General features: G+C 41.2%; 2 protein-coding genes across 2 annotated transcripts; one reads left to right on the top strand and one right to left on the bottom strand.

The window, feature by feature from the left end:
- The first annotated feature begins 1,504 nt into the window (after positions 1-1,504).
- On the top strand, positions 1,505-11,453 carry zgc:110339 (uncharacterized protein LOC550490 homolog). Its single transcript, XM_060927122.1, has 6 exons — positions 1,505-1,792; positions 3,251-3,302; positions 8,482-8,669; positions 8,960-9,121; positions 10,468-10,578; positions 11,149-11,453. The coding sequence occupies exons 1-6, from the start codon at positions 1,646-1,648 to the stop codon at positions 11,260-11,262; spliced, it is 774 nt and encodes a 257-aa protein (XP_060783105.1). The 5' UTR covers positions 1,505-1,645; the 3' UTR covers positions 11,263-11,453.
- Positions 11,454-13,398: 1,945 nt separating this feature from the next.
- Positions 13,399-20,839, bottom strand: gal (galanin/GMAP prepropeptide). The gene is made up of 6 exons (XM_060927120.1): positions 20,759-20,839; positions 19,018-19,072; positions 16,938-17,009; positions 13,985-14,071; positions 13,561-13,632; positions 13,399-13,460 (listed from the first exon to the last, which is right to left on the bottom strand). Exons 1-6 carry the CDS (start codon positions 20,837-20,839, stop codon positions 13,399-13,401), a joined length of 429 nt encoding a protein of 142 aa, XP_060783103.1.
- Between the last annotated feature and the right edge of the window lie 1,613 nt (positions 20,840-22,452).

The following is a 22,452-nucleotide window of genomic DNA, read 5'->3' as shown; positions in this document are numbered from 1 at the left end:
GCTGATTTTCAATGAATGTCTTGAACTCAGTACAGGACAACTGAAAGTTTAGCCTGACTTGAAGCTCAGCCTTCACCATTGCAACAGAGAGTCTGTTTCTTTTATCAGTCCAAGCATCCTCCATTGCCCCTTTTCCACCAAAGCAGTTCCAGGGCTGGTTCGGGGCCAGTGCTTAGTTTGGAACCGGGTTTTCTGTTTCCACTGACAAAGAACTGGCTCTGGGGCCAGAAAAACCGGTTCCAGGCTAGCACCAACTCTCTGCTGGGCCAGAGGAAAGAACCGCTTACGTCAGCGGGGGGCGGAGTTGTTAAGACCAACAATAATAAGACCGCGAAAGATCGCCATTTTTAAGCGACGAGAAGCAGCAGCTGTACAAACGCGAAGTCAGCCATCATCATCATCATTATTGTTGTTGTTGCTGCTGCTTCTTCCGTGTTGTTTTTGCTTTGATATTCGCGCCAAGGTTTATGCAAACGTAGCGCCGTAACTGACGTATACAGCGACGTAATGACGTTTTCAGCGACGTAATGACGTGGCTCCGCTTAGCACGGCGAGCTCGGAAAAGCAAACTGGTTCTCAGCTGGCTCGCAAGTTGAAATGCACATTTTGCCCATTATGTACAAGTCCCGGATTTTTTTTTTTTTCCGGGACAGACCATGAAAATCCGGGACAATCAGGAAAAACCGGGACAGGTGGCAACACTAGTACAGGCTCAGTGACAACATTGCTGTCTTCACGGCAGAATCTGTGGCCATTATAAAAGCCCTGCAGTGGATAATGGAAGTGAGACCTAACAGTGTAGTGATATGCTCTGACTCTTCTTCAGTCCTGCAGTGCTTAAGAGTCCATTCTTCAAACGCTAGGCCTGATCTAATTATGGACATTCTGATGAGTGTGAATGAGTTACATAAACTGGGTTGTGAAGTATCTTTTCTATGGGTTCCTGCCCATATAGGCATTGAAGGGAATGAGGTGGCAGACAAACTTGCAAAAGAATCCTTAAAAAAAACTCAATTTCTGACCCAATTAGACCAGGGAGAACAGAATTAAGGAGTAAGTTGATGGAGGGGGTTATTCGAACATGGCAATACCAATGGGATAGGGATGTAAAGGGTAGGCATTTGTATGCAATTCAACCGTCAGTCTGCTCACAAGCATTATATCTGGGAATAGGTCTGAGCAAGTTGTATTGTCCCGTCTCAGATTGGGGCACTGTGCCTTAAATTCAAATTTACATCTGATTCATAAACATAGGGATGGATTATGCGATGTTTGCAAAGTTCCTGAGACAGTTTTCCACAGTTTATTAGAATGCAAGATGTATAGTGAGTACAGGCATACACTGATAACTGACCTATCCAGCTTGGGTGTTACCACTATTGCCCTCCCTGCTCTGCTGCAAGTGAAGGATCCAAAAGTAACTTGATGCCTAATTAGATTTTTAAAATCCTCTGGCCTTTTTGCCAGAATATGAGACTGATGGTCTAGTAGTGGACATAATTATCCTGTAGGTAGCGGTAATACACCGAGTAGTGTCTAATCCGCCATTTCACTTAGAAGAAGAAGAAGAAGAAGTTTGTGTGCAGAGTCGCGTTGTGTTCAGGACTGTTGTAGCAGCAGTGGAGTGATTTATTAGAGAGTGGAGATGAGTGTGAACTTTGCGAAGTGCAGGTCGATTTTGATCACCGGGACGAGCAGAGGGCTGGGGCTGCAGATGGTCAAACACTTAGTGGGAATCTCTGAGAGACCGCACAAGATCATCGCCACTGCCAGGAACCCAGTAAAAGCCCAGGTGAGTGTTTACAGGTTCACTGTGTGAGTTTCACCTCCCGTTCAGTTTAATGACTGTTCATCGTTTTAATCAGAGTTGTGCTGCAGAATGTTAATCATAAACCTGCGCGTAACAATAATTCACCTGTGATATAACATCTGGAGTAAAGTTCTGATAATCTGCCATACACAAAGTTACTCTGGAGATTACTCATTATTCCTTCACCATTAATCATTAATCAGTGATGGTTTAGTTCCTCTTCTGAGTGAAATTTACTTTGAGATCCTTCTGATGAACTGAAATGATTTATAGCTCACATTTTTGGAGGGGAAAAAACCCTTAACTTTCATGCTCCTTTTTTATTTTTCCATCAACTATATTGTGTGTGTGTGTGTGTGTGTGAGAGAGAGAGAGAGAGAGAGAGAGAGATAATGAAGCAATAGGAAATGTGGGAACAGTAACAGTATGAACTCCATGTTACTCCTGCAGAGAGAAAACCAGAAGTGTCACTGTGATTAATGTAAATATCACATTTTTATTTTTGTTAGAGAAACTCTGCCAAGCTCATAAAGTATTTTAAATTCCTTTTAGCATTAAATCAAACCTGTCATTTGGACCTGAACAGAACAGAAGGGTTAAATGACAGTGGTGAAACAGGGTTAGAGTTTATTGTGAAACTACAGGCAGGATTGTGAAAGAACTAAACTACAATGTTTAAACATTTGGTGCAGCAAGTAAACTTAGATTTAATCCAGATTTAAACATCATTCCAACCCCACGACTCCTGAGCTGGTCTAAGAGCAGGATATAACCTCAGAGAGAGAGAGACAGACAGACAGACACAGAGAGAGAGAGAGAGAGAGAGAGAGAGAGAGACAGACACAGAGAGAGAGAGAGAGACAGACAGACAGACAGACAGACACAGAGAGAGAGAGAGACAGACAGAGAGACAGACACAGAGAGAGAGAGACAGACAGAGAGACAGACACAGAGAGAGAGACAGACACAGAGAGAGAGAGAGACAGACAGACAGACAGAGAGACAGACACAGAGAGAGAGAGAGAGACAGACAGACAGACAGAGAGACAGACACAGAGAGAGAGAGAGAGAGAGAGACAGACACAGAGAGGGACAGAGAGAGAGAATGCAGTCTGCTATTGAAAAGCTGTAAACATGTGAAACTCTATGTGCCGTTTCTCCTGGGGGATGTGATGTGGTTCTGGAACGTTTTCTCTTTGGCTCGGTGAGTTTTAACTGGGGATATGAACTGAATTCTCCTCCGAATAAAAAAAAAAAGTCCCAAGATTCCAGACACACCATCTTTACATTTGACTCCTCACATACCCGAGAAGATGGACAGATAAAGTGCACTATATAATAACTTCTGCACCACATTTACCACACTGTGTGTGTGTGTGTGTATACATACCATAGTCAGTGATTTTGATGTAAATGTTGAATGAACTCTCGTGTTTTCAGGAGCTGCAGCAGATTGCTAAATCTCATCCTGAGGTTTATATTGTGCCTTTAGGTGAGTGTTTCATCTTCGCACCTTTTCATTTTCTGATTATACATCGAGTCACTGACAAAATTCTCACATCACTGAACATGTACAGTATATTCACAGGTCAAGTTCACTTAGACACCTACGCTGAAATGCATTTAATTGATGTTTAAATGTTCAAATGTTTGTGAGTCCAAAAAGTGTAAAAAGGATTGCTTGTTTTTTATTATTGTTGATATATTATTGTATATTTATTAGTAAAAATCACTTCAATTCCCCTGACATTTACATCCTCTGGTTTTTCTCATATTTCTTCTTTCAGTGTTGTGAATAGAATAATTTTTCCCAAAATATTGTTGAAATTATTGTTGTTGTTTTTTCTGTTATCAGAAGACCTTTAAAATTGATCTGAATTTGAGTCATGTGTGAGGTTTTTCATCCCTCCCTCCTTTTGCTCTTTTAAAGTTGCAGTACATGAAGGTGACCAGCAGATGGCGAGAAAATCAAACTGTTATCAGATACAAATTAGATAAAAAATACAACTAGATAGATAGATTGATTGAGTGATTTATTGACTGATTTACTTTACTGATCCCAAGCTGGGAAATTGTTTATTACAACAGCAAATTATCAGACGTGCAAAAAGAAAAAGACAATATAAAATAGAATTGAAAAAAGATCCCAAGAACAAGCAGACTATAAAATATACAGATAAAAATGAAATGATAAAAAAAATTATATATATATATATATATACACACACACACACACAGGCAAAAAAGTATTGTCAGTCACCAATTGTGCAAGTTCTCCCACTTAAAAAGATGAGAGAGGCCTGTAATTTATCATAAGTACACTTCAACTATGAGAGACAGAATGAGAAAAAAAAATCCAGAAAATCACATTGTCTGATTTTTAAAGAATTTATTTGCAAATTATGGTGGAAAATAAGTATTTGGTCAATAACAAAAGTTCATCTCAATACTTTGTTATATACCCTTTGTTGGCAATGACAGAGGTCAAACGTTTTCTGTAAGTCTTCACAAGGTTTTCACACACTGTTGCTGGTATTTTGGCCCATTCCTCCATGCAGATCTCCTCTAGAGCAGTGATGTTTTGGGGCTGTCGCTGGGCAACACGGACTTTCAACTCCCTCCAAAGATTTTCTATGGGGTTGAGATCTGGAGACTGGCTAGGCCACTCCAGGACCTTGAAATGCTTCTTATGAAGCCACTCCTTCGTTGCCCAGGCGGTGTGTTTGGGATCATTGTCATGCTGAAAGACCCAGCCACGTTTCATCTTCAATGCCCTTGCTGATGGAAGGAGGTTTTCACTCAAAATCTCACGATACATGGCCCCATTCATTCTTTCCTTTACACGGATCAGTCGTCCTGGTCCCTTTGCAGAAAAACAGCCCCAAAGCATGATGTTTCCACCCCCGTGCTTCACAGTAGGTATGGTGTTCTTTGGATGCAACTCAGCATTCTTTCTCATCCAAACACGACAAGTTGAGTTTTTACCAAAAAGTTCTATTTTGGTTTCATCTGACCATATGACATTCTCCCAATCCTCTTCTGGATCATCCTAATGCTCTCTAGCAAGCTTCAGACGGGCCTGGACATGTACTGGCTTAAGCAGGGGGACACGTCTGGCACTGCAGGATTTGAGTCCCTGGTGGCGTAGTGTGTTATTGATGGTAGCCTTTGTTACTTTGGTCCCAGCTCTCTGCAGGTCATTCACTAGGTCCCCCCGTGTGGTTCTGGGATTTTTGCTCACCGTTCTTGTGATCATTTTGACCCCACGGGGTGAGATCTTGCGTGGAGCCCCAGATCGAGGGAGATTATCAGTGGTCTTGTATGTCTTCCATTTTCTAATAATTGCTCCCACAGTTGAGTTCTTCACACCAAGCTGCTTACCTATTGCAGATTCAGTCTTCCCAGCCTGGTGCAGGTCTACAATTTTGTTTCTGGTGTCCTTTGACAGCTCTTTGGTCTTGGCCATAGTGGAGTTTGGAGTGTGACTGTTTGAGGTTGTGGACAGGTGTCTTTTATACTGATAACGAGTTCAAACAGGTGCCATTAATACAGGTAACGAGTGGAGGACAGAGGAGCCTCTTAAAGAAGTTACAGGTCTGTGAGAGCCAGAAATCTTGCTTGTTTGTAGGTGACCAAATACTTATTTTACCGAGGAATTTACCAATTAATTAATTAAAAATCCTACAATGTGATTTCCTGGATTCTTTCCGCCCATTCTGTCTCTCATAGTTGAAGTGTACCTATGATGAAAATTACAGGCCTCTCTCATCTTTTTAAGTGGGAGAACTTGCACAATTGGTGGCTGACTAAATACTTTTTTGCCCCACTGTGTGTGTGTTTTATATATATATATATATATATATATATATATATATATATATGTAAAGTAAAGTAACCCCAACCAAGGCACACGCCGCACGCAATTCATGTTACAAACGAGGGGAGAGCAAGTCACACTGAACACCATATCAAACGCACAGGGCATTGAATCATTTCATAACCACAACGGCTTAATAACATCGTGTTTCATATATCTGATTGAAGCTAAGGATATTCACATTAGCCCGCAATCATATCCCGCCGTTTCTCGAGCGGTGTGTTCTTCTCTGCTTTTCACACTGGACAGTACGCACGCACAGTATACTATGTTCGCCCCCAGCCCTGCCCGAAATCCCCCGTCCATCGCTGCTCCTTCAAGAGCACCCCAATCGCGTGATTATAGTAGACTATCCACGAGTTTAGGAAGGCATTGCGGGGGCTGTCGCATGCAGGCTTGGGGCGTAACGGAATGCATTTAATGGCGTTCGGTTAAAGGATACAAAATAACAGTAACCGCTTATTCCGTTACAGTACAGGGGGGGAAGATTCAGTGAAATTGGGGATTACTTCACAGGATCACAATGTGTGTGAGGTTGCTGGTTTTGGGCTTTTTTTTGTTAAAATGTTGAAGTACTAAAATGAAATGGTTGTTGACCGGTTGAATGGTTTTTGAATACCTGTCATTTAAGGGTTGGAGTGAGTAGAGACTGGGATAAGAGAGGTGTGTGGGTGTGTGTGTGGGTTGGCCCGGGGGGGGGCCCATTCAGAGCATTTTGTCCCGGGCCCAGCCAAAGCTGTCAGCGGCCATGTATGCATGCATGCCTTGTACATGTGAATGTGCTTTAATAGTGAATAGTGTTAAAAACAAGAATTGTGATAAATGAAGATGAAAACTGTACAGAGGTGGCAGTATTGAATGTAAGATCTCATCTCATTATCTGTAGCCGCTTTATCCTGTTCTACAGGGTCACAGGCAAGCTGGAGCCTATCCCAGCTGACTACGGGCGAAAGGCGGGGTTCACCCTGGACAAGTCGCCAGGTCATCACAGGGCTGACACATAGACACAGACAACCATTCACACTCACATTCACACCTACGCTCAATTTAGAGTCACCAGTTAACCTAACCTGCATGTCTTTGGACTGTGGGGGAAACCGGAGCACCCGGAGGAAACCCACGCGGACACGGGGAGAACATGCAAACTCCACACAGAAAGGCCCTCGCCGGCCACGGGGCTCGAACCCGGACCTTCTTGCTGTGAGGCGACAGCGCTAACCACTACACCACCGTGCCGCCCCTGAATGTAAGATAAATAAATACCAACAAATAAACTAATGGTGCAAAGTGACTAATGGCAGGAAACAAAAAAGCTCTGATGGTGCAAAGTTACAGAGGACCAGGGTTATAAAGAGGACAATACAGCAGAGAGGTTGGAGGTGAGTTGTTGTACAGGATGATAGCTTGAGGCAGGAAAGAGTTCTTGTATCGGTCCCTATGACGGTGAACCTATAACAGTCTGTCCAGTGTGTGGTGCAGAGAGAGGGTGGTCAGGATTATTCAAGATTATTCAGGATGGATAACAGTTTGTTCAGTCCTCCTCTCCACCACAGCCTCAGGAGTGTCCTGTCTGCAGCTGATTACAGAATCCATCCATCCATTATCTGTAGCCGCTTATTCTGTACAGGGTCGCAGGCAAGCTGGATCCTATCCCAGCTGACTATGGGCGTGAGGCGGGGTACACCCTGGACAAGTCGCCAGGTCATCACAGGGCTGACATGATTACAGAACCAGCCTTCTTTATCAGTTTATGGAGTCTGTTAGTGTCTCTGGCTCCAAACCAAAGCACACCGGCCACAACACACTGATAAAAGATCTCCAACATCTTGCTGCACACGGTGAAGGATCTCAGCTTCCTCAGGCAGTAGAGTCTGCTCATCCCTTTCTGGTATACAGCTTTACTGTTGGATTCCCAGTCCAGTCTGTTGTTGATGGGAACAGCCAGGTGTTTATAATCCGCCACCACCTCCACACCCTCTCCCAGAATGCACAGTGGTTCTCAAGTCAAGTCAGTTTTATTTGTATTGCGCTTTTAACAACAAACACTGTTGCAAAGCAGCTTTACAGAAAATTAAAGACTTTAAACATGAGTTAGTTGTGAAATTGTGATGTCGTCCTCTTCTTCCTGAAGTTGATCACCATCTCTCTGGTCTTGTACTGCTACTAATTTATTATTATTATTATTATTATTATTTCAGTGGACAGTGGAACTGAGTACTTGGGGAGAATATTTATATGAAAGTTCATTGATGTTTTTTTCTTTGTTTTTTTCTCTCCGGTCTGATAAGTGACACGAACAGATGGTTGTTTGTTTAAAAAGTTGACAACAACAAAAAAAAGTCATGGTTAAAGACAGCTGGACAGAGTTGTGTGTTGGTTGTCCTTGTGCTGAATTAGTTGTCACTTTGGACCTGTCTTTGTCTTGTTATTGATGTTGTTTATTGTACTTTGATAGTGAGATGTTTACATCAATTAATGCCAACTTGGATTACGATAGATAGTTATTTATATCCCTTATTCTGTAAATGCTATAAATGCACCGTGGGGAGTCTGAGGGACACGGTGTTTCAGTTCACTGTTTACTTGTACATGGACGTATTGACAGTAAAACTCTCTTTAATCTTAACTCTGTGGCACTAATCAGTTCCTCAGAAGAATTTTATGCCGCTGGAATTTTAGAAATTCAGAGTCAGGACTCAGATCTGATCCGTTTATAGATTCAGTAACGACTCTGCTGTGATGTGATGTGTGTTTTGCTGTGATTAATCCTCCGTGTGTGTGTGTGATGTTTCAGACGTGACCAACGATGTGAGTATTGCAGCTGCAGTTCAGAAGGTGTCGAGCATCGTGGGTCCTACGGGGTTAAACTGCCTGATCAACAACGCAGCGACCATGATTGCCTCGGACCTGAACACAGTGACCCGGGACGGTATGATGACGACGTTCCAGAGCAATACTGTCTCACCGCTGTTCGTTACAAAGGTACACAAACGCAGCCTTATTAAAGCTAAGCTCTGCCCTGAAACACTGTAAACACATCTCTCCTGAATATTTGGGGTGTGTTTAATGATCCTGGTGTTGGTTTTGTGTTTTCGTTATTTCTGTGCTGATGTCACAGGGGGACATTATTGTTATTAACGCTGATGATGTTTGTGTTATTGTGATAATTTTCACTGACCAAATGTCTTTCCTCAGTCGCTTCTCATTTCCCAGAGATGTTCGGCATCATATTAAAGTAAGTGTGTGTGTGTGTGTGTGTGTGTGTGTGTTAGGCCTTCCTGCCGTTACTCTGTGCAGCAGCAGGAGTGTGTGACGGCGGAGTGCTGAGTGTGAACAGAGCTGCAGTGATCAACGTGTCCTCCATCCTCGGCTCTGTGCAGCTCAACTGGGGAGAAGGAGCTGTGCTGAAAAGTTACGCTTACCGAACGTCCAAGGTGAGACACGAGCTGGGAGTTTATTACACAGACCTTTCACACTTACAGTTTTAGTCAATTTCTCAAACTCACATAAACAACTCAAACTCATCTCCCAGAGACCTGAGATGGGGGCGTGGCCAAAACACATCAATCACAATCAGTATCACCAGAGGAATATCTGGGTGTTGCGGTGGCAGATCACGGAATCCAGGGACACATGTCGGCCCGGGGGCATTTTGAGTTATTGACAGATTCAGAAAGTACAGTTTCTAAGCTTTCCAATGATGCCATCCATGTGGAGATCTGACAATATTTGAAGAATGTGTGGCCTTTTGAAAGTGTATACCTCTTAAAACAGAAAAGGGAGAAAATCGCCCTCAAAGTTTTCCATCTCAGCTACTCTGGGTGCAGGGCGGGCACATAATGCTGCTCATTTGCATGACATTAAGGAAAGCCCTACCCCCTACGAGCTAGCACGATGCTACTTTCATGTAAACAAATCACGTCAATTTTCCTTCCATGCAAAGTATGCCCAACACAATTATGAAGTACAAAAATAAGTCCTAAAGTATACTTTAACGTTTTGTGGTTGAAAAATTACTCACACCGTAAGAAAGAAAGATAGCACGATGATAACACAACTAACACAACGCTAGTTTCATGTAACCAAACCACAACACTCTCCGTTACATGCAAAAATAACCACACAGCCTTAGATTAATAAACTTACCCCATCAGAAAGAGAAACGTCGCCTTGCACACACCAATGCCTCCGATGGAATAATGTAGTCCTAGAACACTTCCTTTTGGTTGCGTTTTTTTTTGCTAGAAATGGTTATCTCCGATGTACAGTAAATAACATGTGTCTGTTTGCTTCGCGGTGTTTCAGCTCCTCTGCACTCTGTTTAGCTTCCTCATTCCATAGTGAAATCACACGCCTGTATGCAGCTTAAGTAGCCATGCGCTCAGCTCGTATCATACAGCTGATTCGCGAAAAAAAACCCCAAAAGACTTAAATCATCATGTGAATGGCCCATATGGTAATTTACCCACACCCCCCAGCAGGCTACAGTCCTGACAAAAACGAGACAATTTGCAACAAAAAATGTATGCTTTTCCAACAAAACAATCTATTATCTGAAATACTGATTGCATTCTTCAAGATCTCAACTTGCACATGATGGAAAAAAACAAAAATCACAAATTTCGAAAAAAAAATGCTTCTTTTGCGATTATCTCGGATTCGTTTCGGCCGACATGTGTCCCTGGATTCCGTGAAGTGCCACTACCCCGACATTCTCCCCCTCCCCCCCTTGCCCTCTCTCTCCCCCCTCTCTTCTCCCTCCCCCTTCTCCCCCCCCCAGGCAGGTCTGAACATGGTGACGCGGTGTTTAGCGGTTGATCTGGAGCCCGATGGGATCCTGTGCACGGTGGTTCATCCTGGCTGGGTGCAGACTGATATGGGAGGGAAAGAGGTACATAAACTAATAAACACTGTGTGTGTGTGTGTGTGTGTGTTTTGATTATTTTCCTGTAACAGCACATCCCCAAGTGTTTTATTCCTCTGTTTTTTTGTTTATTGCCATGTCACTTTTTATCTATTTATAGTTACATTTCATGTTGTGGCTCATCGATGAAACAGGTTCGCTCCTGTTCTCACTGATGTTATAGCAGCTATAAACACTCATTCCCTCACCAGAGTCTCTTTATTCTCTTTCTTCAAGTTAATAAGACAAAAAAGCACAGCTTGTCATGTTCCTGAGAAACTGTACAGAAGTGTAAACTCCTCTGTCCTGAAGATGTTGAAAACTTTCAGTTCCAGCTTCTCTTCTGACTGATACACAACACTCACACTGGAGACTCCTTCCAGAAACCTGTTACAGAAAATTAACTAACACCAGTCAGAGTCTAGAATGTGACATTGCTGCACTATAAATATAATTTATATTCATTTGTTAGTGCGTGTATCTGCTGTAAATATTTAGTGTAAATATTAATTAATAATCATGAATGTGTGTAGTTAAAGATGATGTAATCTCCCGCAGGCTCCTATGACTCCGGAGCAGAGCATCTCATCTCTGTTAGCTGTGGTTTGTGCGCTGAGTGAGAAGGATCATGGGCAGTTTCTGGACTATGAGGGGAAGAATTTGCCCTGGTGAAGATGCAGGAGGGCGCATGATCGAGTCCATCACAGAGAGCTGTGGGTTTGTGACATCAGTGATTCTGGAATGAAAATCAGGTGCTGGATCATGATTTTAATATCCACCAATTAATTAGTCAATTAATATGAATAAATTTGTGTCACTGGATGTGATTGACCTTCTTTGTCAAATAAATGAATTTCAAATGAGTTACAAACATTTTCTCTGTGTGTTTTCACCGATAATAAACCTGAAGTTCATCTGAGTTCATGTATCAGGCTGAAATTCAGAGATGTTTTATTTCCTTTAGTGTTCCGGATTTCTGTGTGATGTATGCATAAATTGACAAATATTGCTTTATTTTTTTCTAAATCCTGGTAAAAATGGATGATCGATTCTGCATTTATTTCTAACCATTTCATGCAAAAATTATTAAGAAAAAGTTAAACTTCATATGACATTCATTTTTAAGTATTAAAATATTTACAAAAATCTGGATATGGTTTTAAATATTCTTCTGTGTTTTATAAAGAGAAATTATTCACATTCTGCTCTAAAATATTTATTTAATATTGATGAACACACACACACGTCACACAGCAGCTCTAAAGCTGCATTACGCTTCAGTCTGAGATGTTTCTCACCTGTGTACCTTTACAGCTCTGTTTCCATAGCAACTTGTAAACTGTTGAGTGATGTCATGTTGCTATTGTGGGACATAAACAAAAACACACTGACGTATTCCTCTTTAAAGCTTTCTGCCTATTGCTTACAGATCGTGAGTTCAAACCCTGATATGTGGGTGGGTGGACGGGCATGCATTTTTTCTCTCTCTCTCTCCAGTCACTCACTGTGACACGAGCCAATCATGTTCATCTGTGAGCTCAAGTATGTAGTAGAGGGTAGATAGCTCTTTCTTCTGAGTGTGTTACACAGAAGTTTGAAAAGATGTTTTTAGCTTCAAGTGTCTCAGAGGAAGCACATGTTCGCTGTTCAGAATAGTATATCAGTACAGTATATGATGCTCTATACTGCCCCCTCACTATTCATGCAGGTACTGCACCATACACACATCTGTTCATTTTACATACACACACACACAATGTGATAGACACTGTCCTGTTAGCTTGTACATACAGCAGGTTCAAAACATGGCAGCTTTACGTGACTCACACATGAACACAAATTAGCAGAGAAATCGGGTAAAGAAAGAGTTTAGGGTGTTTTCACACCTGGTCCCCTTTAAAGGAACCAGACTCAGTCCTCTTTAAGTGGACCAAAAAGTGGACCAACAGAAAAAGAACTCGGTTCTTTTTGTGTTCACACTGAATTTATTACAAAGAGGACTGGGTTCTCTTTCTGGTCCAGTTAAGCTTTGATGGGGCCTCAGTCCTCTTTCTGTTCACACCAGGTCCTCTAGAGCCCTCAGACCCCCAGTGCATGGAATTCTGGGTAATTTTCTCTTGAATCAAAATGTCTGCTGCCATGCTTGCCCTGCTGTATTCTTTGATCAAAATAGTGCGGATTAAGGAAAATAAATTTATTCCAGCGGCTGTGGTAAGTTCCAAAAGGAAGTTGAGTTTCCCTGCTACAGTCACGTGACCAACTACGGCAAAAGAAGAAGGTTAAACTACAGTGAAAAAGGCGAAGTGAACCCGGTGCGCTTTTTGTTCACAATGCGCAGATTAGGCGAACCGTACCGTTGATTTTTAGCGAACCGTACTGAGACCACCTCCTGAGGTGGTCTCAGTACGGTTCGCTTTAAAGGGGTCTGGGTACGGTTGGAGTGTTCACATATGCACAAAAAATGCTGAGTCATCGATCTGAGTTCGGTTAGATGGCTGAAAGGGACCAAGTGTGAAAACACCCTTATAAAACTGCACCATAATAAAATTGTGGTAATGCTGTCAGAGATCAAGCACAATATCAGTGTGTGTGTGTGTGTGTGTATGAGAGAGAGAGGATCAACACAATTTGAAATAAATAATCTGCTCATGAATAAAATGATGAAAAACAGCCCGAGTTTAATGCGACTTTTATTCTTCACATCAGTCAGCGGAGTTACAGTGTAGCACACGACAAAAAGAACACGGACGCAGTTCGCTGTCAGAGGTCAGAAGTCACAGGTCATTGAGCCGGAGAGGAATCCAAGGTTCAGGGCTGAGTGAATTCGTCTGAAGTGAGAGAGGAGGGCGGGCTGTCAAGAGCGCCTGAGTCTGGAACAAATACCTGATGTTACATCACGTCCATTATCTTTATTCATATACAGTTTAACGTTTTCACGCTGATGACTAATGAGCTCTGAGCCACGCCCACCTTTCAGTTTGAGGAATGACAGGAAGTCTACGATGGTGTGCACAGTGTCTTCATCTGCTATTCTCAGGGTGTCTTCAGAGAAAAGGATATGGGATTAAAGGTGAGAGCTGTACATGATACACTGCGTTAAAACCAAACAGGCCACGGGTTTTTATTTTAACACACAGCTCATTAAGGCTTACAGTTCAGCAACAAACACAGAGACAAACGAAACTCTCTACTGCTGTCTATCATCTGGTGCAAGTTTAAGCCCCGCCCCCTACTGGTCCATTCACATACATTCACCTACTCGCATGAATCCACAACTTCGACTGCTCCAGGGGTCCTGGGTGTGTGCATGAGGCTCAGATAGAGGCCTGTCAATTAACTGTACTCATCTGAATATTAGGCCACACCTCTGACATTTAACACGTGAGTGTGTTACCGGATTTGATGTCGTCCTCCATGACTGCGTCCCTCTTCCCGGCCAGACCGTGTTTATCACTGAGCGTCCTGTGACTGTTGATGCCATCTGATCACAAAACACAAGCATATGTAATACACACACACACACACACACACACTGCAGCCCTGACTCACAGCAGGACCTTATCATCCCAAATGAGGTGCATCATCCTGAAATGATGCACCTGTTTTCAGGCAACCTGCAGGGCTTCGGTCACTCGGAATTGCTTTCAGGGTTCACTATCGCCATGGCAACAAGCAGAGAGAGAGAGAGAGAGAGAGACATAGAAAGAGAGAGACAGAGAGAGACAGACAGACAAAGAGAGAGAGACAGACAGACAGAGAAAGAGAGACAGACAGACAGAGAAAGAGAAAAAGACAGTCAGAAAGAGAGAGAGACACAGACAGACAGAGAAAGAGAGACAGACAGACAGAGAAAGAGAAAAAGACAGTCAGAAAGAGAGAGAGACACAGACAGACAGAGAAAGAGAGAGAGATAGACAGACAAAGAGAGAGGCAGAAAGAGACAGACAAAAAGAGAGAGACAGAGAGAGGAAGACAGAGAGAGAGAAAGACAGAGGGAGAGACAGACAAAAAGAGAGAGGCAGAGAGATAGACAGAGAGAGAGACAGAGACAGACAAAGAGAGAGAGAGAGACAGAGGGAGAGAGACAAAAAGCGAGAGAGAGAGAGATAGATGACAGAAAGAGACAGATAGAGGGAGAGACAGACAGAGAGAGAGAGATGGAGGGAGAGAATGACCAGCAGACAGTTTCACACACAGGTAGACAGACAGGCGGTGCTTTGGACTGAAATAACGCTGCTGCTGGAACACACACACTGACAGAAAGCCAAAATAAACTCATGCTAATGAGAGTTATAAAGTGTTAATAAACAGCAATAACTCCTCCTCATTTATCAGCAGGTCAGAGTTTAAAATAAAAACATCCACAGGGTTTACAGCAGCTCGCTGAACGCCACCAGTTTAACATGCAGCACTCAGTGTGTGTGTGTAAATTATCCCTCAGTCATTTCTGGAGGCGTGGCCTAAAGTTTGAAGGCGGAGCTTCAGTTCAGAAATAATCTGAATGATAATATAGTTCACATTTCATTTATTTTGATTTTTTTTAAATAGCTCAAGTTTATTGTGCTATTTTTTAATGGCATTACTGGGACAAGCGAGCGATTTATCCAGTGCTAAGCTGGTAGCGATAATCTTTCTTAACTGTTAGCTTAATTAGCTTCACAGGGCCACTGGAGAATTTTCAGCTTGAGAGAGCAAATGATGTAATATTAATTTTTCCTCTAAATATTTATTTTTAAAATCTCCTCAAGGTTGGGGTTTGTAATGCTTACATTTGTTTAGATCTTTTATATATATTTTTTCCAATCATATTTTTAATAATAAGTAGCAGATCCCTTTATTTTATTAATTTCTGCCATATGTTTGCATTCGTGTTCCTATAGAAACAAACCACGCCCCTAATCGGAATATGAGACGCTTAGCCCCGCCCTTTTTCCTTAAAAGGGTATCTGAGAAGCCGGTCCAGTTTGAACAGACGGAGAAAGCCATGTTTGTTTTTATTGTGATTGTAATTCACCTCCCAGACAGCAGAGGGCTCTAAACACTTTACACACTGCTGCTTTAACACACTCACTGTGCGGAAGTACTGCATTAACAGCTGAGTGACTATTCAGCTCCTTCTAGTGACTTTATGTATTTTATAAGGGCTTTGTGATGAACCCGGTGATGTTTCCGGCCTGCACTCTGTACAGCTGATATTTATTCATTCACTAAATATTTTTAATCTATTTCTCCAGCTGTTCAGAGAACACACTGTTTATGTACTTTTATAAAAATCTCACTGTGCAACATTCTCAGCTCTTTACTGACTGTCTGTGTTTTTATTTCTTTTCTATTTTCACCTTTAAATCAGTTGCTTTATCTGCTTTAAGGAGTGAAATTTTGCTGTTATTTTTATCTGCAGCTGAATAAAATTGAAAATAGTAAAGTCATTTTCAGCTTGTGATTTTGCTGCAGTCAAAGACACTAAAGTGGAAAACTTTAGTCTTAATTTATCTACTTTTTGTCCATCGTGCAGCTCTGTTATCAATATTAGTATCTCCATGCTTTAATAAGATTAATTATTATCAAAAAATTGACTTTGCAGCTCCTGAAATGTGTTTTATTATTAATTATACTGATATTTTCAGCCTTTTACTCTGTGTGTATATATAGAGGATATTACATGGCTGTTTGAAGATGTGAAGTTTATCTTCGAGTGGCGAGTGTATGTATATCACGAGTGAGTGAAGTGAACGAGTGAAAATTTTTCAACACGAGAAGACAAACTTCATATCTTCACCCCACAGTGTAATGTTCTTTATATTATATGGACACATCCATGCAAAAAATACGCAAGTTAATCAAAAGAATTTTAATTTTGAACCGGTTCGCCATTTTGACAACGTGCGTCTAGTCAGCGGGAAAACACTGGGAGTGACGCCATCGGAGTGAAATATCAGGAAACATGTTCCTCAGATCCGCGATGGATTTTGTATGAAAAATGTGAGTTTTTCAACATGAGAAGATAAACATCATATCTTCAAGCCAACGTGTGATTTTCTTTTTATTATATCGACACATTCACAAACAAAAAGTCCCCAAATTTATCGAAACAATTCATCGATTTCCTCACGAGGGACAGATAGAGATTTATGTCCTGGTTTTGGTTCTCCATTTCCCGGATGGAGCTCGGATGAAAAATACCAGTGGTGTATTTCACAATAAAACACTTGTGAATATGTAAAATACACTAATACTGCACTGAACACACACACACACACACACACACACACACACACACACAGAGCGCGCTAAATCACAGAGCAATTCCCCATGCCGATTTTAGCGACCTGCAGGAGCTAGCTTACATTCACCAAGCAGCTCTTCTCTCCCCCTTGCACTGGGAGCTTCCTTTATCTGTATTAGATGATCAATACGACCTGAAACACACGGATGAGGCAAGTTTACCTGAGCTTACACACACACACACACGCTTAAGGAACCCTGAGTAGCTCATCTAATGTGTGTATGTGTGTGTGTATGTGTGTGTGTAACAAATGTACAGTACAACACAGAATGAGAATGAGTGCGTGTCTCACACACACACACACACACACACACACACACACACACACACACACACACACACACAGTGTAAGCACAAAAATAAGAAAACAGATATAACCTGAATAAATGTATAAAATGAGATCTCACAGTTTTATCATGATTATTACTGTGTTTTCGCTCCATTTACAATAAATAAATAAATAAGCTGCCATTTTAGGGCTGTGAGATAAAAGGCAGCTGTTTTCTCACATCTAATGTTCTTGATTAAAGCAGCAATTTGTTAAAAAAAAAATGTCCACAGTGATCACTCCAACAGCTGAGGCGTGTTCAGTTCAGCTCTGAATGTAGTGCAGGTTTATATTAATCCTCTTGCTCTAATTTATTGTCGTTTCTATAGTAACGGCTCATTCACTGGGATTCGTACAGGTGTTTCTGTAATGTTTCTGGAAGGAGTCTCCAGTGTCAGCACTGTGTAACAGTCAGAGGAGAAGCTGGAACTTTACAGTTTCTCAGTAACGTGATGGCAATCTGAAATTTTTCTCTTATCAACTTAGAGAGAGAGAATAAAGAGAGGCTGGTGAGGGAAAGACCGTTTATAGCTGCTATAATGTAAACAACAACAGGAACTAACCTGAGCTTACATCAAATGTAACTATAAATGGATAAAAAGTAAAAAGTTGGAAACTGCTGTGGTGTAAAGGGAATAAAACATTGACAGACATGCTGTTAGAGGAAACTAATCAATGTGGTAACAGTAACGGTGTTTTATCCCACAGTGTTGATTATTTTCCTGTAAAAACATTATGTTTTATGCCTCAACTAATTTAGGCCACGCCCCCTATGTGTCTGATGCTGAGAAATGAAAATTATTTTCTTTTCTTTGACTGAGTGTATGATGCAGAATTAGTGCGCTATGCTAAACTGGAGGCTACACACTTCTGTTACGTGTTAGCAACATTCACGTCATCGCTTCAAAAATCAAAAGCAGAGACACTGAACACGTCTCAGCTGACTGACACCTCATTCTGTTATTAAATGAAACAGGAAGTGCATCATCAGCAGTGATATTTTAAACATTGTATTAAAATTATCTCATCTCATTATCTGTAGCCGCTTTATCCTTCTACAGGGTCGCAGGCGAGCTGGATCCTATCCCAGCTGACTACGGGCGAAAGGCGGGGTTCACCCTGGACAAGTCGCCAGGTCATCACAGGGCTGACACATAGACACAGACAACCATTCACACTCACATTCACACCTACGCTCAATTTAGAGTCACCAGTTAACCTAACCTGCATGTCTTTGGACTGTGGGGGAAACCGGAGCACCCGGAGGAAACCCACGCAGACACGGGGAGAACATGCAAACTCCGCACAGAAAGGCCCTCGCCGGCCCCGGGGCTCGAACCCAGGACCTTCTTGCTGTGAGGCGACAGCGCTAACCACTACAACACCGTGCCGCCCTTGTATTAAAATTATATGACAGGAAATGATTAGATGAAGATGTGACATCAGTCCGTTATAAAATCCTGCATGCTTAATTTCTCTGCTCAAGTGTCTTTAATCACATCAAGCTGAAATTAATTTAAAAATTAAAACAATTATTGATTATCAGAAATAAAAAAGTGAAAGCTGATTTCATGACATGAATGATGCAGGTTGCAGTGTGTCTTCAGTAACTGCACTTCATCACACCACCATGAGGTTGATTATTTTACTATTACAGCATGACACGCAGTGATTTATTACATGTCCATCGGATCACTGAGACGGAGAGCCACTCAGGAACAATGACTGAAATGAGACAAACTCTTGTGTGTGTGTGTGTGTGTGTGTGTGTGTGTGTGTGTGTGTGTGTGTGTGTGTGTGTGTGTGAACTCACGGGGCCCAAGCAGGTATCCAGCGCTGTTCAGGGTCCAGCCACGCTTCTCTTTTGCCTGAACAGAGAAACACAGGAGTTTTAGGGGGAAAAAACTTTATTATTATTATTATTATTATTATTATTATTATTATTATTATTATTATCTTATTCTATAGTATAAATTATATTACAATTTAAATGATTAATAATAATATACAAAAATCTATATGTGCAAGTTTGTAGAGTGTATGGTATGTACAAGTGTGTGTGTGTGTGTGTGTGTGTGTGTGTGTGTGTGTGTGAAACATTTATTATGCACTTAAAATGCAAAGATTTTGCTTATTTGTGACTTATTTATGATTAATTATTGATAATATTCCATACAGAAATTAAAATTTACAGAATGACTTCCATTTTTGTTGCACAGTCATTACTTTCAAAACTTTTTTTTTAAGATTTAAAGTTTTTTTACTTTAATTGATCCTGCATTGAAGTTTTAGTCTAAAGATTATAAATGATATCTGACACTGTGATATGATGCATGACATTATATTCAAAATATATTCTGTTATAAATATTAAATCCTGTTTATCTGAAACATTTCCCTCTGTGCTTTTATTGCAGTAAAACTTTATAAGATTAATTCATTTTCTTAATGTCATAAATTTCAGTTTGCTGTCATTCTGCACATCTGTAAGGATCAATTTAACACTTCATGAAAATACTAAGAATAAAATCCTGATGTCCTGCCTGATGATGATGATTTAACATTTGTGATTAATTTATAATGCAAAAAGATTTACGCATGAAAATTTAAAGTATTGTTGAGAAAATGTAGCAGTAATTCACTGACCAAAATTTATTTTAGGAATAAATCTAGGAGGAGAATCTAAGAAATGTCTGTAAACATTGAGCTGCTTAAACAAAAACTCTTCATTAATTGAATCCTCATAATTTATGATTAATTTAGAATGAATAAAATAAAACATGGAAGTCTAAACTGAGAAACTTCTCATCTCATCTCATTATCTGTAGCCGCTTTATCCTGTTTTACAGGGTCGCAGGCGAGCTGGAGCCTATCCCAGCTGACTATGGGCGAAAGGCGGGGTTCACCCTGGACAAGTCGCCAGGTCATCACAGGGCTGCACATAGACACAGACAACCATTCACACTCACATTCACACCTACGCTCAATTTAGAGTCACCAGTTAACCTAACCTGCATGTCTTTGGACTGTGGGGGAAACCGGAGCACCCGGAGGAAACCCACGCGGACACGGGGAGAACATGCAAACTCCACACAGAAAGGCCCTCGCCGGCCACGGGGCTCGAACCCAGGACCTTCTTGCTGTGAGGCGACAGCGCTAACCACTACACCACCGTGCCGCCCTTATATATATATATTTTATTAATTTATTAATTAATTCTCAGAATTGAATATTGAATGACTATTACAACCTCTCCTCCTCTTTTTTAATATGTTTACTTTTTACTTTTTTTTTTTTTACAGTAGACCTGCCAAAATGGAAATATCATCATTCATGAATTCCTGAAGTGTTTTAAAGCTAAATAAAATTTTTAAAAATTAAATAAAAATAAAAACCCAACTCTGAAAGGATTTTTGGTCAAGTGTGAGTGCTGTTGCTCTCTATAAGAAGATTGACTTGCTTTTTCTCTTTAGCTCTTCTGTAATCATTAACATCTCCAAACTCAGAGAAATAAACCGACGTGTGAATGAAGTGTGTGAATGAGTGAAAACATACCGCAATGACCATCCCCAGCGTCTCGGTCAAAAGTGCACAAAACACCAGTGAGATACAAACAGCACCAACACACTTCTGCATCTGTAAGAAAGAAGAGGAGCAAAACTTGCAGTGAGAGTGTGAAGACATCATTTCCACGGAGTGTGTGTGCAGAAGGAGAGTGGAAGGAACGAGAGGAACACTCACCCTGAGGATCAGCGCTCGCTTCTGCTGAGGTGAAGTGAGACTGAGATGGTTGTGTTCTGCAGCTCGTCTCTCTGACGCTCTGAACGGCTCCTCACTGCTTTATATACACACACGAGCTCCACGTCAGGACAAAACGCCTCTTGTTTTTTTCCGCCTCTCTCTGTTCTTCTTCTCTCTGTTCTCTTTGTCCTTCACAACTAAATTACTAAAGATTACGTTTTATTATCCAGCTTTTATATACAAGCTGAAATCTTTCGGCTTCAGGGGGTTTTGACTCAAACCCAAAGCTGAAACATGAAAACTAAACAAAATTTAATGTCATTAAAAGTCTGCTTTCTTTCAACTCATTTTTGAAGATGTTCAAAGAAAAATGTAGCATCAAATGATACCTGAGTTTCATCATTTACACTTATGAACAGGTAGCAAAATATTTCAGTTAACCTCGTTTATGCAGAAAAACCTGGACTCTGCGTGTTTCCTCTTACCGCCATATCGGTTTATTCTCAGTGTACAGTGGTGCTTGAAAGTTTGTGAACCCTTTAGAATTTTCTATATTTCTGCATAAATATGACCTAAAACATCATCAGATTTTCACACAAGTCCTAAAAGTAGATAAAGAGAACCCAGTTAAACAAATGAGACAAAAATATTATACTTGGTCATTTATTTATTGAGGAAAATAATCCAATATTACATATCTGTGAGTGGCAAAAGTATGTGAACCTCTAGGATTAGCAGTTAATTTGAAGGTGAAATTAGAGTCAGGTGTTTTCAATCAATGAGATGACAATCAGGTGTGAGTGGGCGCCCTGTTTTATTTAAAGAACAGGGATCTATCAAAGTCTGATCTTCACAACACATGTTTGTGGAAGTGTATCATGGCACGAACAAAGGAGATTTCTGAGGACCTCAGAAAAAGCGTTGTTGATGCTCATCAGGCTGGAAAAGGTTACAAAACCATCTCTAAAGAGTTTGGACTCCACCAATCCACAGTCAGCCAGATTGTGTACAAATGGAGGAAATTCAAGGCCATTGTTACCCTCCCCAGGAGTGGTCGACCAACAAAGATCACTCCAAGAGCAAGGCGTGTAATAGTCGGTGAGGTCACAAAAGACCCCAGGGTAACTTCTAAGCAACTGAAGGCCTCTCTCACACTGGCTAATGTTAATGTTCATGAGTCCACCATAAGGAGAACACTGAACAACAATGGTGTGCATGGCAGGGTTGCAAGGAGAAAGCCACTGCTCTCCAAAAAGAACATTGCTGCTCGTCTGCAGTTTGCTAAAGATCACATGGACAAGCCAGAAGGCTATTGGAAAAATGTTTTGTGGATGGATGAGACCAAAATAGAACTTTTTGGTTTAAATGAGAAGCTTTATGTTTGGAGAAAGGAAAACACTGCATTCCAGCATAAGAACCTTATCCCATCTGTGAAACATGGTGGTGGTAGTATCATGGTTTGGGCCTGTTTTGCTGCATCTGGGCCAGGATGGCTTGCCATCGTTGAT

This window comes from Neoarius graeffei, chromosome 8 (genome assembly GCF_027579695.1).
Source record: "Neoarius graeffei isolate fNeoGra1 chromosome 8, fNeoGra1.pri, whole genome shotgun sequence".
Lineage (NCBI taxonomy): Eukaryota > Metazoa > Chordata > Actinopteri > Siluriformes > Ariidae > Neoarius > Neoarius graeffei.
Note: the sequence above shows the minus strand (reverse complement) of the source record. Positions and strands in the feature narration are given on the sequence as shown.